The following is a 16,280-nucleotide window of genomic DNA, read 5'->3' on the forward strand; positions in this document are numbered from 1 at the left end:
TCTTTCCTAGAAATGATCATTTTCTTTAGCTGGAAAGTAATATATTATTTTAGGGGACTTGTGACCTTCATGAGTCCTTTTATTACAGAGGTTTAACTTACAGAGAGCCTTGATTAACTGTATAGAGGAAGAGGCAATGCTACTTATGACACAGAGGTGAAATTGCCAGTGGAAAAGATAGGCATTTTCCACCTTGGATAGATGAGGGGACTTTTGCTCCTGTTGTAACGTTTCCACCAACTTTCAATAAGTAGGTTTAATGGTATTTAAAACAACAAATGAAGAATATTAGCATCAATTTGAGGTAGAAGCTGTCCAGGTAATTGAACATGTTTATAATTAGCTCATGTTTCATGATTGGATTTTTCAATACCTTATTAATTTTATATTATGTTCAATCAGGAAAGAATAACAGATAAAATTTAAAATCCAAAATAGTAGGTTTGCATTAATTGTTTTTACTGAAACAAAGCAACCTAAAGTATGTATACTTCATCTCTTTAAGCACAATGAATTAGAATAGAGATTATAAACTCCTTTCTTAAAATTCAAGTTAGAAGCAGCAGACATTTCTCTGATGCCATGTTTCCCTTTGCTATTTCCTGGGTTCTAGTTATAGACACACTATACCGAGCACCTATCAAATGCGGGATAGTTTGCACTGATTGGTATTTCTAAATTATTTAGTCAACAAATATTATTTCAATACTTCACTGGTTGCTGAGAAATGTGCTTAGTACTGAGCTGTAATTATTGAGACATTCTGTACTTAGTACTGAGTTGTAATTATTGAGTTCTGACCTTCAGAGAAGTTCCAGTCTTGTAGGAGAGACAATAACTCTGCAAGATGGGTCATTTTCTCAATGTCACAGATGAGGAAAACAGGATGGGGAGGGTCTACTACTGGCCAGTCCCCAGGCTCTTTCTACCAACCAACTCTGCTTCTGGACCTTCCGTTTCCCTCGTTTAATTCACTCACCTCTGCAGCAGAGTTTTTAGGTAATTGTGGAAAAGAATCGAAAATCCTTACTTTAGTGGGAAGGTTAAAAAATATGTTTATAATTCACTGCCCCCAATCTTTTGGTAATATAAGAAACAAATATTAAATACCAGCCATGTTGTGGATTGAGAACTGGCTTACATAAAATACAAGGCCTAAAAACCCACATTTCTTACAGATGTGAAAAAACAAACTTAATTGCAAGGTGAAGGGCTCATGGGCCTATGTTATTCATAAACTAAGCAGAAACTTGGAGTTTTTTATTATTAGTTGTTTTTTTTTCCTCCTCTGATTTTAATATTTGCTGATTGCACGTAGTTACTGACAAGGATGGGAGACAGATGTCAGGGGAGCCATGGAGGGTAGTTTGAGAAGAAGGTGAAACTTCTGTGGACAAAAGCTATGTTAGGTTTTGCCTCAGTACGCAGTTTTGCTTTCTTTGGCTATCTCTACAAGAGGCTGTTGCAGTTAATTATCAAGTGATTGTTCCAACTAAAGAATGACTGTTTTGCTGGTCTTTTGCTTTTTTTTCCCATCTCTCCCATCCGACATAATTTAACTAGACTCCTCAGACCACAGCAGAAATGTCAGCTGGAAGGCACACAGCTCTCAAAAAGAGAATAAGGGCACCAGAACTCTGCCAGGCCATTTCCCTGTTCGTTCTGTAAGTATGGTTCTGCAAAATGCCCAGCCCAGACTGCTATTCACTTCCTAATTGTCTTGCTTACCTACAGCCTCTTGTCCCAATAACCCGTCTTTCACAGTCCCCAGTGTTATCTTCCCAGAACACCGACCACGTCACTCCCTGCGTGAAGGCCTGTGCACACTGCCCCAAGTTTACAGAAGGAAGCCCAAACCTAAGGGTGACACAGAATGCCCTTCAGTCTGAGCTGCATCCCCACCTACATTTTCAACTGTATCTCTCCCTATCTTTCCACACCAGAGGCACACACCAAATCACCCTTTGTTCCCAACAGGTTTTGGTCTTGCAGGCCTCCACACATTTGCACAAACTAGTGTTATTGTCAGCTATATCCTTTTACTCTCTTTAGCTGGGGAGATAGAACTCATGTTTTAAGACCCACATAAAATGACCTTTCCCCATAAAACATCACTTGTCCTGCAGGTAACTTTAGCCACTCTCTCCTCTTTGCTGCCTTAGCATTTTGCATATAATTTCATTGTAGCACTTAAATCTTTGAACGGTATTATCTCTTCAGACTTGCAAGAACGATCTCTAATATTTCTTTTCCCTAACTGCAACTCCAACTCATCTTAAATCATCTTTATTTTCTGACTTTGTACATAGTGTAGAGTGGGCCATCAGTAAAATATGTTAAAGAATAAAAAATAAAATTATAGCCCAAATGTTTAAAAGTAGAAAAAAAAACATATAAATACATATACATAGATATATATATCTATATACAGACATACATATCTATGTATGACTTCTGAAATGTTCATATTAAAAAAACAAAAATAAATAAAATCGAAGTTAAAAACAACAAAAGCACACATTAAGAAATAATGCAATAATTCCATACCAGTTTATTGTAGGTATTGTTTCAAAAATTTTATAGCATAAATAACCTTTCATGTCATAAAATAACTTAGTGCAATTTATAATAAAACTTTGAGAATTTAACATCTCATCAAAATACAATAAAATATGGTTTTAAAATATGATTAACCCTTTCTGCTTTTCTTTTGCTTGAGGGCATATAAACCAAAAGTACCCAAACTACTGCCGCACGTTTAAACTTTAACTAAGCGTATTTGGTTTAATTAAATATTAACACAACCATCCTAAATTAATACATAGCTTGTGTTCCTTCCTTCCTGGTTCTTTGTAATTTTTGTTCGCCTTGTATTTCTGTTTCAACAGTTTCCTTCTTCATTTTCACCTCTTTCATTCTGCAAAGTCATCTAACTCCGGGCCCCCAGAGCGTGTAGTTGAACTCAGCCCCTTGACATCAGTTTCTGTAATCCTTGCATCAGTGTAGGGAGTAACTGCTTGAGTAACTACAAAGGTATTTCAAAACTTCAGTGCAATTTGGTTCAGTTATTTTCATTCGGATGCCATCACCGTTCAGGGAGATTAATCACTGGAACCCACTGATCCATGTAGCGACTTTCCCGGCAAAAACAAATAAGTTGACTTAAGGCAGGATCCTTCCATTGTGATGAATGTGGATTCTAGAAACAAATTAAAAAAAAATTAATTTACCATTTAAAAACCAGCATTTGCTAATAGTTATGCTACTTTTGAGAGAAAGACACTTGAACATTCTATACTTTGGCTGTGTGACATGGAGACCAGTTACAACCATAAAAAATAAAATTTCTTCCAGGTAATTTGGTTTCCTGCAATATCATTAAATGTCATTCTGTACTAAACTATGCACTGCAAAGTTGAAACTAATGCAATCTGCTGAGCTATATACATGTTTGCATGACAATATTCATTCAGTTTTGCACAAGAGTATGGATGGGTCTGTCTTACCAGACTTATAATGTGGTAGAAACCTGAATGAAACAACTGAGAAATATTTCCATGCTGTGCTCACAATGTGAGAGCTGTATATAACAGTTCACTAGAATTGCCACCTGTTATTGTCCCAAAAGACAGAGTAGTATTTTGTATTTTTCAGGAGTAGCAAAAAAGTAGCAAAATTAGGCTGCCACTTAACTAGACCAGCCAAAAAGTAGTGAAATGTAAAAGACAAAGCTATCACATGTGCCTCTACAACCACAAGTTATCTACCAACCAAACGTTTTTATCAGGAAGAAGAAGAAAAAAAGGTCCACTTAAAAAAATTCCAAGATTGCAAAGAAAAAATTTCCACTCTATCTTCTTAATGTATTTCTAGGGAATTAATGAGGTCTGTCTCCTACACCATTTCTATTTTTAGCTTTGACTGGCAGAGAATGAAGCTGACTCCTTAATGAGAGTGAGCCAGGAATTTATTTGGCTTTATCTAATCGGCCCTGCTAAAGGAATTAGTCACGGGGAGGTAGTGCAGATGTAGGTAGGGAGTAGCTGGGCCGACAGTGCTGACTCATAAGGATCTCTTCCGCTGCTGGCAGCCTTCAACATGCTTAGACACGTTCTGTACCAGAGAAAATCCTGATGATGAAACCGGCACATCTCAGCTGAAAGTCCAGCCACTCTTTAATGGGACAAAGGTAGCCACGCTCTTGGCCGCCACCCGTTCCACTCTGCAGTTAGGCGACTCACTTTCTTGCAGGACTCTAACCCCGACCAGCACGCAGACCCCTGGTCCCTCACCGTCACCAGCACGCAGTGGAGGTCCGGGGGCTGCTCTGCGCCCTCGCTCGTCCCGGGACTCGCGTCGGTCTCCAGGAGCAGGAGCTTGGCCAGGCGGCCCGGGTTGCTGACGCGCAGGATGTTGATGTCGTTCTCGCAGCAGAACGCCTGAATCAGGGTAAAGTGGATCTGCAGAGCCACATCCCTGTCGTCGTCCTCGTCCGCGGCTAGCAGGCACAGCACCACGTTATCTGGGTCACTGCGGGCGGCGGGTGGGGCGGGTGAGCGCGCAGGCACCACCAGCCCCCGTGGGCGCCCGCAACACCCGCCCGGGGCCCCGGGGTCGCGCCCCGACCCGCTCGCTCCCCCTGGGGTAGGCACCCGCCCGCAGATGGACAGCGGCAGGAAGCAGCGCCGCGGGCCGACTTCCCGGGGTTGGGGTGGGAGGGGGTGCCACGAGGGACGCGCGAGGGTTCCACTTACACATTGAGCAGCTTGGCCGCCTCGTACACCCCGACAGTGATGGTGCGCTGACTCAGGGCTTTGCTCAGCACTTCCTCGAGGGCATCCCCCACCTTATCCATCCTACACGCCGGCCAGAGCAAAGGGTTGCGTCAGTCACGGTCCCCTCCTGGCCGTTGCAGCCCACTCCCCCTGCACCGCGACCCTCCCTCACGAGTGCATGAGCCACTACGCACCCGCTTTCTGCAAACCCCGGATCCCTCAATCCTCTTCACCCCTCGCACGCCCGGAGGCCGGGAGTCGCGTGAGAAGCCCCAAGAGTGCCACCCGCCACTCTCCCGCGAGGGTGCTGCCCCAGGCTGCCAGCTGCAGACGCCGCACGGGCCAGGAGGGTCGTTTTACTCTTTGCAAGGGCTCGGAGGGGCTCGGCCGAGATGGGGTGGGGGAAGGTCTTTCCGTCTGAGGGCAGCCCTGGGAGGTCCCCGAGGGAGAAAGGCGGGAGGTGCCCTCTGCAAACTTTTACCGGCTTACTTCCTCGCACACCTTCTACAGCCTGGCTGCTCCGGGGTGCGCGCAGCGAGAGAGAGTTCAGGGAGAGGCTCTGGCCGACTTACCTTTCGGTCTTTTGATCTCCAGCCGAGAATTCCTCCAAAGTCATATTGCAACTGCAGGTCCCCCACAGAGAAAGAGCGGCGTGGGGACTGCTCCTGCCCCAGAGGGCGCGCGGGCGCCTGCTCTGCACTCCCTCACAGGCTCCTCCGGCGCCCTCCGCCACCGCGCGGCCCGCCCCTCCCGCCGGGATCGCTCGCCAGTAAGCTCTCGGTCCTTCGCCTAGCCTGGAGAGCAGCCGTCACCTTCCCGGTAGCTGCCCCAGAGCCACTGAAGGACAAAGGCTTCGCTTACTCAAGTTATCCTGCCAACCTCCAGCCAACCACTTCCCACCTCATTTGCATACGCGCGGCCATTGGGCTATGTAAATCAGCATTGGAGACAATTTGACCTCAGCTCCTGGAACAAGGGGAGGAGCTGCATGGAAGCAAGCCTAGGGTGCGGGGGCGGGGCCGGGGTAGGGGAGGGCGGGGCCGGGGCCCCTAGCTGACGCTCTTATCCTGTCGGCCGGGTGGGCAGGACAGAAGGGCTTTGCAGTGGAGAGGTGCGGGGAGGCCGCGGGTTGTCTTTACCTTGGACTGGAGCAGGTTGCCAAGTGTATTTCTAGTTGGTGCACATTTTTAAATTGTCGTTTCATGTCTTTTGTCTTTAGGAGTTGCTATTAAAATCTATTTTCGGGGTTAAGGCACTCAAGTCTAGTAATTATTAGTAAGCAGGTTACATAAAAAGAATGTGTCCAGACCTCTGGGGCAAAGTTGACCTCAGAAGTGTTGTTTATGAAAATCTAGGCAAAGCTGCTTATTAGTAGTAATATTATTTCGGTGCCCCGATGGCTGGTTTGATTTATTTTGGGAAGGTTGCAGGGGTTGGAAGCTCAAAAAAGAAAAATCAACACATTCGTGTTTGGTGATGGCAGGGAACCAAGTTGGAATCTTTTCCACAGAAAGCAGAAAGGCTTCCCACCTGCCCAGGGTAACTGAAAAACTGTGTTCAGGAGGAGCTGGTTACCACATGTGTGTATCCTAGCCTTACAACCCAATACATTTGCCCAGAGAGCCTTTCCCAAAGTAGAACCTTCTGCACCCCCACTAGCTCAGAGACAAATGTCCCACACTCACATGAGCCATATAAGTCTAAATTCAAAATGCTCTCAGTATGCCCTATACTCCCTTTTATTAGGCAAGTATGTCACTATCTTCCACAGAGAACCTGTGATCTCACTATGAATTATTGATGTTAGGTGCTGAATCATGAAGCTGCAACTCTAGGACCTTTTAGTCATATGCTAAAATTTCACCTTTGAGATAATGGCAACATGTGGGTGGAAAGTAAGCAGTAGTGACATATTTTTGAAAAGCAAACTTTAAAGTATAGACTTTCACTGAATAGGATGAAAGTTCTTTCCTTTGTTTTATGAGTTTATGCAATAACTGCAAAAATATGTCTTTTGGTGACTGAAGTCACTGCAAGTTGTGAAAATGCCCTCCTATGCTTGCATTCAAAACAGTGCTTGCATTATTAAGGTTACTATAGAGTCAAAGGTCACAGATTGCAAAAAGACACGGGAGTTTTTGCACTCATATATTTGTATCACTCGACACAATATTCTCCAGGTCTCTTTGTCTTAATTTAGTGAAAAAGAAAAGTGATAGATTGTTTTTTTGGCTCATTTATTTGAATTGCTATTTTGCACTTAATTGTTAACTGCATTGTCAGCAAGGGACAATGTTTGAGTAAAGGAATGGTGGTGGCTAATGCATAACTTTACCCAAGGGTGCTTGTATATTTCATAGCTATACCTTAAATCCTAATGTAATATTTTTGTTAAAATAGTCCTTAAACATGAAATTTAGGTAAAGGCTGAAGTACTTTCAGTTTTGCAGACAAAACTTGCATTAAGCACTCTGTCTTGAGTCATCATTTGGAGATTGCTAAACTGTGTTCTGTGGAAATCCAAGTTCTATATACATGAGGCATTTCTTAGGGGTTCTTTGGAAAAAAGTGTGAACACGGCAGCCTGACGAAGAATGAGGGAATCTGAATTTCTTGACAGCAGGAAATGTGACTTCATCAACTGGGTATTCTCAGCATCTAGCCCAATTTCTGCATTTGGTAGAAGCACAGTCAGTATATATTGAGTTGAACAGAATCTGAGAGTTAAACAAGATCTCAAAATTCTGCCCTCCTATGCATTGCATGAATTCTAATATATCCCACATTTAACTTTAGTCTGAAAACCTTTGCTCTCCTCCTATAGACAAGAACTGTGCAATCTCTGGTCCTTTGCTATTAAAGAGCTTACCATTTTATTGGTATATCCGTGCTTGAACTGGATTTTGGGACAAAATAGTAACACTGTCATCAGCTAGCTATGCTGAAAGTCCCATGACTTTAGTCATCTGAGCAGAAACTGCAGGAGAGTAGAACCCCATGTATTGTTTATAGCAATTCAAATGAACCACAGCTCGAATAATGCCTCACCCAAATCAACTGATATGCAGTAAAAATATGGCATAAAATGATTACTTTTAATATGAGCCTAGTTCCTTACTCAAAAACTATAATACATGCTGTGTTTGGCCTCATGTGAAAATGATTTGTTCAAGTGCTATGAGGTTGTTCTCTGTGAGATAAGTCCAGTCTTCCAAGATTCAAAAATATTTATTTGTCATGCTTTCTGACTCAGATAGGTTACATTATTTTGCCTCATTGCTGAGTCTACCTAGAATGTTTCAAGTGGTAATCTGAAAAATTGGTCCTCAAGGCTGGAAGTAGAAGCTACATTACCTACAGTTACATTGTAGTTAATGATCAGAGATGATATATTTCATAAATGCCTATTAGTCATGGGGGAAGTTGGTATTCAATAATAAATCAGAGGAGCTTCTCTAGGTCACTATTTTATACATACATATATATAATAACTCCAATTTGTGAAATCATATTTAAGACTACCCTAGGTAACTTCTAGTGTTTCAACTGCACAGAACCACAATGGCCCTGTAAGGATGCCAAATGGTATGTTTGGAAATCAGATGGAAATATGATTGTTAAATTGTTTTAGCACTGCTACCTACTTTGCATATTTTCTTCACTTTTAGCATATATATATATATATATATATATTTATACTATTGGTTCTATCATATTGAATAGCAATTTTTCTTTTTTAAAAATTAGTTCCTTAACCTCTGAAGAAATTTGATACTTATTATTTCAGTATTAGGTCATTGTTCACATTAAAAGAGATTAGGCTATGACAGATTCTTCTACTACCTATCTGAAACTGTATTATATTGTATTTTATTGTTAAAAACTATAAGGTTCCTGATTTTGTTTGTTTGTATAAGCCTGATGAAGTTAGTTTCTAAAGGCAGGCTCTAAATTTTCCTCATTTTTCCCCCCAGAGGAAATCATTCAGACAAGATTTACTGTCACCTAAAAATGTAAAAATGTGTCATTTCTTGGGATCAATACTTCTATTTGAATTTAACATAAATGTTTAGTTTCTTGGACCATTAATAGGATAGGCAGAGTCTAAGATGTCTTCAATAATCTGTAACACCTGATTTCTTTTTCTTTTTTGTATTTTTCTGAAGCTAGAAATGGGGAGAGACAGTCAGACAGACTCCCGCATGCGCCCGACCGGGATCTACCTGGCACACCCACCAGGGGGCGATGCTCTGCCCCTCCGGGGCGTCACTCTGTTGCGACTGGAGCCACTCTAGCGCCTGGGGCAGAGGCCAAGGAGCCATCCCCAGTGCCCGGGCCATCTCTGCTCCAGTGGAGCCTCGGCTGCGGGAGGGGAAGAGAGAGACAGAGAGGAAGGAGAGGGGGAGGGTCGGAGAAGCAGATGGGCGCTTCTCCTGTGTGCCCTGGCCGGAAATCGAACCCAGGACCTCTACTCGCCAGGCCGACGCTCTACCACTGAGCAAACCGGCCAGGGCCAACATCTGATTTCTTTTTCTTTTTTTTTCTTTTTTTGAGTGAGAAAGAGAGGAGAGAGGGATAGATAAGGACACAGAGAAGAAGGGAGTGAGATGAGAAGCATCAATTCTTTGTTGTAGCACCTTAGTTGTTCATTGATTGCTTTCTCATATGTGCCTTGACCAGGGGGCTACAGCAGAGTGAGTGACCCCTTACTCAAGCCAGTGACCTTTGGGCTCAAGTCAGCAACCATGGGGTCATGTCTATGATCCCATGCTCAAGCCAGCGACCCCATGCTTAAGCTGGTGATCACACACTCAAGCCAGCGACCTTGGGGTTTTGAACCTGCGTCTTTAGCATCCCAGGTCAGTGCTCTATCCACTGTGCCATCATCTGGTTAGGCTGTAATACCTGAAATTAAGTTGTTTAATCCTCTTCTCTTGAGTGTGGGCAGAACTCATGCCTACTTCTAATCATGAGGATATAGCAACTGCTGGGAAAATAGCTGTGTTAGCTTGCTTGCTGGTTTACCGGCTGCAAGCACTTCGCTTGATAGAGCATGAGCAAGTGGCAGTGCTACATGTGTAGAGTCTATGTAAGGCTATGGATGCTTGCCCTCAGCGTGGGTTGCAGATTGTGGATTGCCTGCCTGCCACCGTGAGGAGCCATTTATTAAAGGGAGTGGCCCAATGCTTTCTGACTTCACAGTTTCTCTACTGTCTGCCTGAATCCAGTGTGGACCTGCCTGGCCTTGGCCACAGGTATTACAGCAATGATGTTAGGCTATTACACCCACAGATATTACATTATATGGCAATGGTTAAAGAATTTTGCAGCTGTAATTAAGATCCCTAATCAGTTGACCTTGAGTTAATCAAAAGGAAGATTATGCTAGGTGGGCCTGACCTAATCAGGTGAACCCTTTAGAAAAAAGCCTATGCCTTCTCTGAAGAGATAATGAAAGCATCAGGGACTCTTTTTCTTCATTGCTGGCTTTCAAGAACAAATTTCTGCAAGGAAGGAATTTTGACAACACAAGGGGGCTTAGAAAAAGATAATTCTCAAATTAAGCCTTCAGATGAGCCTGGGCAATATTGATTTTAGATTTTTGAAACCCTGAGAAGAAAATCCAGCTATGCTATGCCTGAACTTCTAACCTGCATAAACTATGAGATAATAAGTGAGTGTTATCTTAAACCATTAGATTTGTGCTCATTTTTTCAGAACATCAGAAACCTAATATAGTCCTCTTAATGCCATTTTGTTGTATTTTCAATAAATCCTTACTCTTTGGAAATTTTCTTCAGCTATTAATGTTTATGGTAGTGGAGTTATGGTGTTGCTTTGAGCTTTAGGCTAACCACCTTCTGTTTCTATCAGCTGTTCTCATTTCACCAGTGTTGGGAAAACAGCGGTGTTAGGCTTGCTCATTTGTACTTTGCCTGATTAGCTTCTGAGCATGTGACAGCACCAGGTGTGTATAGTCTATGTAAGGTTTTGCATGCTGGCCCTCAGGGCCAATGGTGGATTGCTGCGAACCAGTGCAGCTAGTAATTCCAGGTCCTGAGGGAGAATGGCATGGAATTAAGAAAATAGACTCACCAAGAAAAGAGGATGGGATCGGGAGGCCTCTGCAATGCTGATGGCAATATCAGAGAGAGTGAGCCCCCAGTCTTGCTTTACTATATAGCATAGACAATTAAAGCCTTTAAACCAATATACAAATAGCAAAGTTTCTGATACAAAGCCACTTATCTGAGGCATAAACGGGATTCCTCATAAGAGTGCACCACCCCATATCATGCAACAGTTAAGGGTGTGGGGAAAAGCTTAGTTTTCAGAAGGGTGTTGAGAAGATTTTAGTATTAGAGGGCTGGAGAAGAGCTTAGTCTTAAACTAAGCCCTAGGCTGTGAGGATTTTGTCAGTTTATAGTCTGTCTCCCACAGTGGATTGTGAATTTCCTGCCCACTACTGTGAGGGGCCATTTTTGCTATTCATTTGCCTGAGAAGCAGTTGTTCCTTGACTGTTTGCTCATCTACCATTGCAAGTCTCTATTAAATGGGAATGGCCCAATGCTTTCTGGCTCAGCCGTTTCTCTACTCTCTGCCTGAATCCAATGTGGACCTGCCTGGCTTCAGCCACTGGCATTACAACCAGTCATGTGGGGGCCAGCCAGTGGAGGTGTCAAATGAAGAGATTCACTAGGAAATTTTCAAGGACTTCCTCATCCCATTCCCCCCTTCCCTGAGTTAAATGTGTGTTAGAAGGCTTCTTCATTATAAGATAGGTCTCTATTTAGTGGTTAATTAGTGGTGAAGAAGGTAGGTTGTCTGAGTTGGTAATTGCTCATTGGTAGTTTGTTCTGGTACCTGGAATAGGTTTTTGAATTTTCTATCTCTGAAACAGAAGAGATGATTCTTTTCACTCAGGCATTACAAAGTTATCTTTTTCTTAACTTTTAACAGCTCAGTCCTTGGACTTCTTCTCTATGTACACTCACTCTCTAGATGACTTCATCCAGTCTCATGGCCTTAAATATTTATATGCTGATGACTCCCAAATATATTTCTAATCTGGCCAGTCATCTCTTCTGAAGCTCAGGCTTACTCATCATCTCTGTTTCAATATACAATAAACATCTCAAATTTAAAATGACAGAAGCTGACCTCCTTACTGTCCTCCTGTAGGTCAATGGCAACTCCACTCTTCCCATTGCTCAGTCCCCAAACCATGGTGTCATCCTTGACTTCCTTCCTCCACAGCTCGTGTCCAGTCCATCAGAAAAATAATTCAACCATTTCTCAGGGCTAACACCGCCACCACCACCACCACCACTGCCACTGCCACCACCGTCACCACCACCACCATCTCCCACCCAGGTAACTACAACAACTGGTTTTCCCTTTTCTGTTTTTGCCCTTCTGTACTCCCTTTCTGCAACCAAAGTGATTCTATAAATAGCAAGTCAAATCAGTCAATTCTCTGATCCAAACTTACCAAAAAATACAAACCAACAAAGGTAGATTTCAATCAAAATATCTTTCTCATCTAATATATAAGAAGAGACCACACTTTTCACATACAGTAAAAGCCAAAGTCCTTACTATGGCTTAAAGGACCCCACAAAAATCTGTTCGCCATGATAAAAAACATTTTAATATTGATAGTGGTGATGATTGCACAGCTCTATTAATATATAAAAAAACTATTGAACAGTAAGTACATGCAGGGTGAATTGTATGGAATGTGAATTATATCTCAGTAAAGCTGTTATTAAAAAATATTGGATCTGCCTGGCCTGCGGTGGCACAGTGGATAAAGCGTCGACCTGGAACGCTGAGTTCTCCAGTTCGAAACCCTGGGCTTGCCTGGTCAAGGCACATATGGGAGTTGATGCTTCCTGCTCCTTCCCCCCTCCTCTCTCTCTCTCTCTCTCTCTCTCTCTCTCTCTCTCTTCTCTTTAAAATGAATAAATAAAATCTTTAAAAAAAATATTGGATCCTACTGCAATCTTATCTTTTACTGCTATGCCGCATATTCAGTAGCCACACTGGCCTTCCTTTTCATGCAGGGTTTTTGTACTGACTGGATGCTCAGAATATTCTTTCTCTTGATAACCATGTTGCTCACTCCCTTCAAGTTCCCTTCTCAGTGAGGCCTACCCTGTCCACTCTACTTAATACCTCTATCCCTGATATTCTGATCATCTGAACCCTGTTCTCACTCTCTAAAAAAAAATCATATCACTGATTACTTTCTAACATATTTTACTTCTCTATATATTGTCTATTATCTGCTCCCTTCTCCTGCCTACACTGTTTCCCAAGTATAAGTTTAATGGAGTAGGATTTCTTTTGTTCACAGGTTGACCGCAACTGGTTAGAATAGTGCCTTGCACAGTGGACCTTCAGTAAATATTTATTAAATCAAATATTGTTGAACGAATAAGTTATATAGACTTCAAGATGCAATTAATGAACTAAAACATAAAGCTGTAAATCTTTTCATCTTTTCTTTAGTAGAAAGAAAGATGTTCTGATTGAATCCTATTTTTACTGGTGTCTTTTTTAATTACAGAGATTTGTGCATGCTTGCCTGTGTTTTAAATTCTCCTTCATTCTCCCCCTACCTCCACGCCTAACAATTTTTAAAATATTTTTTCAGGAGCTATAAATGCGCTCATTTTATAAACTAAGGATTTGTGATCTCAACCAGTTTATATTGTATATACATATTAAACCCAACAGATTAAAAGGTGCTTAATTGCCAAGCTTCAAGGCTTGCTCTCCCGATGCAGCATAAGAAATTATAAAGATGAGGAAAACAACCGTGAAAGGTTTTAGGAAGGTGAGTTTTGAAGTGAAAAATTTAAAAGCACAAAGATGGGAGGGGGTGTCTTTTGTTACAGAAGCAAACTACAAGAAACACAAATGGAGATGGATGCTCAGAATATCCATTCTCACAAATGGAGATGGGATTAAAGAAATTGAGAGATATTTTGGAGACTGCAAACCAAAGAAATAAGGGGTAAAGGAAAATAAAAGCATTCTTTATTACTATTTGAACTTTTCCCTCTTTCTCTGGCTTAAGTGCTTGTAAGCATTTAATTTCTAGTCACTGGAAATTTCTGACAGTAGAACTCACTCTGAAATTGCATATGAAGTATGCTCTGTGAATAATATTCATTCTTATAGTTTTCTCTTCAGTTCTCCTTCACTTTGGCTATGAAATGCCAGTCTGAAGGTCTGGACACTATTAAATATTAAAACAGGATAATTTACAATTAAATCCTGTAAGACTGATTTTTTTGAAGAGGGTTCTAGACCACAGTTTTTTGAAGTGCTCATTTCTGGATGGCTGGTCTTGGAGGTTGTCTGACAGTACTCTGGCTACTGTTTCACTTTATACTATAAAGATACAAAGTAGCTTCCTTTTTAGTAACTAAAGAATAGAGTGAGGGACTTGTTATTTGGCTGTCCATTATGAACACTTTACTCCTGTGCTTCATGGACCATATCAGTTTGTGGCAAAGTGATGGATTGTGTTTAACATTTTGTTGTTGACCTATAAGGATTTTTGCCTAGCTCATCACCTTCAGACAGTGGTCTCAAAGTGTGCATCAGGGTTCACTGGTGCGCTCTAAAAGATTTCCACCCTATGTTATTCCAGAGAAATATGTGCCTGTTGGGGACCAAAAAACCAACAGGGTTTTTGGAGTTTAGATTTTTGGGGGACAGAGGTATGGGAAATTGGCTGTAGTCTGCCCAACCCCCCACCTCACTTGCCTGATTAGATTGCAAAAGGATGTTAAGCTGTGGTGCTGGATTGTTTATACTACCTCCCATGTTCCCTGGAAAGACTGGAGGAAAGTTTCTTCTATCCTTTGTTTGGTGTAAAGTGTATGGTGGGGGTTTTCTGCACTTGGTATCATTCTTGGGTTGCCTTGAAAACATGATCAAAGATCTCATTGATTTGCTAATGGCCTACTTTGCCCTATAAATAAAGCAAGATGCATTTTTTGGGTGCGCTTTGTTTGCTAGAAGCAATTACAGGGCCCACCCGACCCCGTATTTTCTTAATTCTGTGTATTTTCTTAATTCCACACTGTTCCCACTCAGGACCTGGAATTACTAGCTGCGCTGGGTCATGGCATGTGCCCAGATATAAAAATAAATATAGTTACTTTATTATACCATTTCATTACGGAAATACCACTATTTTTCTTAACACATCATATTATATTTATTATTAACACACCATTATATTATTTTTAGATAAAGGCACCCAAATAAAATGGATAGATTTCTCAAAAAGAAGCGTGATATTGAAGAATCTGATTCTGGAAGTGAGCTAAAGTTAAATGTAAATAAGATAGGACTTGAAGGCTGACGGACAGAATTTAATTTATAGCATTTTCCGTCACTTAACACTGAGCAATACAATTGGATTAGAAACCCATTCATGGAAGCTTCAAGTGATTTTGGTTTAACATTAACAGAAGAAGAAAAACTGGCAGCTATATCCACTGATTGTTGATTGATGATTAAACCTAAGGAATTGTTTCTTGAAGACTTTTGGATTTCTATAAGAAGAATATGTGGCAATATATAAAAAAGCTTTGAACATTTTACTACAATTTTCAACCTCCTGTTTATGTGAATTAGGATTTTCTACCCTCAACAGAATTAAGAGTAAAGAGAGAGGAATTCTTCAATGTTTTGATGAGGAAAGGAGAATTTGCCTTTCAAATATATGCACAAACATTGAAGAAATCGCTAGGACACATCAGACTCATGTTTCTCATAAACATAAGAATGAAAAAACTTAACACATTTGTGCCAGGACCTGCCGAATTTACTAAATCTTACAAAGAATGTATCTATATGTATAAAAAGATAATATTTTTGTCGTTTTTTATTTTTTTATTTATTATTTTTATTATGAACTTCCTATTTAATTCTTTTTTTATATAAATAAAATTTTATTTTAATGGGGTGACATCAATAAATCAGGGTGCATATATTCAAAGAAAACATGTCCAGGTTATCTTGTCATTTAGTTCTGTTGCATACCCACCACCCAAAGAGAGATCGTCCTCCGTCACCCTCTATCCAGTTTTCTTTGTACCCCTCCCCCTCTCCCTCCTCCCCTCCCCCCACACCCCGTAACCACCCCATGCCTGTCCATGTCTCTTAGTCTCGTTTTTATGTCCCATCAATGTATGGAATCCTGCAGTTCTTGTTTTTTTCTGATTCACTTATTACACTCCACATAATGTTATCAAGATTCCACCATTCTCCTGTAAGTGATCCGATGTCATCATTTCTTCTAGCTGAATAGTATACCATGGTGTATATATGCCCCATCTCCTTTATCCAGTCTTCTATTTTTTTTTACAGTGATTAAAAGCCTTTAAGCAAACTCTTGGCCAATACAGCAAGAATCCATAAAAGAGTAGTGTCCTTAACATGTTCACCAAGTCCAAGCTGGCCCCATCACCATGCCAAAT

The 16,280-nt window shown here is 41.4% G+C and overlaps 1 protein-coding gene across 1 annotated transcript; it reads right to left on the reverse strand.

Moving 5' to 3' along the window:
* Positions 1–2,528: 2,528 nt before the first annotated feature.
* GADD45A (growth arrest and DNA damage inducible alpha) lies at positions 2,529–5,625 on the reverse strand. Its single transcript, XM_066268918.1, has 4 exons — positions 5,348–5,625; positions 4,755–4,856; positions 4,293–4,530; positions 2,529–3,199 (listed from the first exon to the last, which is right to left on the reverse strand). Exons 1-4 carry the CDS (start codon positions 5,389–5,391, stop codon positions 3,086–3,088), a joined length of 498 nt encoding a protein of 165 aa, XP_066125015.1. The 5' UTR covers positions 5,392–5,625; the 3' UTR covers positions 2,529–3,085.
* Between the last annotated feature and the right edge of the window lie 10,655 nt (positions 5,626–16,280).

This window comes from Saccopteryx bilineata, chromosome 3, assembly GCF_036850765.1.
Source record: "Saccopteryx bilineata isolate mSacBil1 chromosome 3, mSacBil1_pri_phased_curated, whole genome shotgun sequence".
Taxonomy (NCBI): domain Eukaryota; kingdom Metazoa; phylum Chordata; class Mammalia; order Chiroptera; family Emballonuridae; genus Saccopteryx; species Saccopteryx bilineata.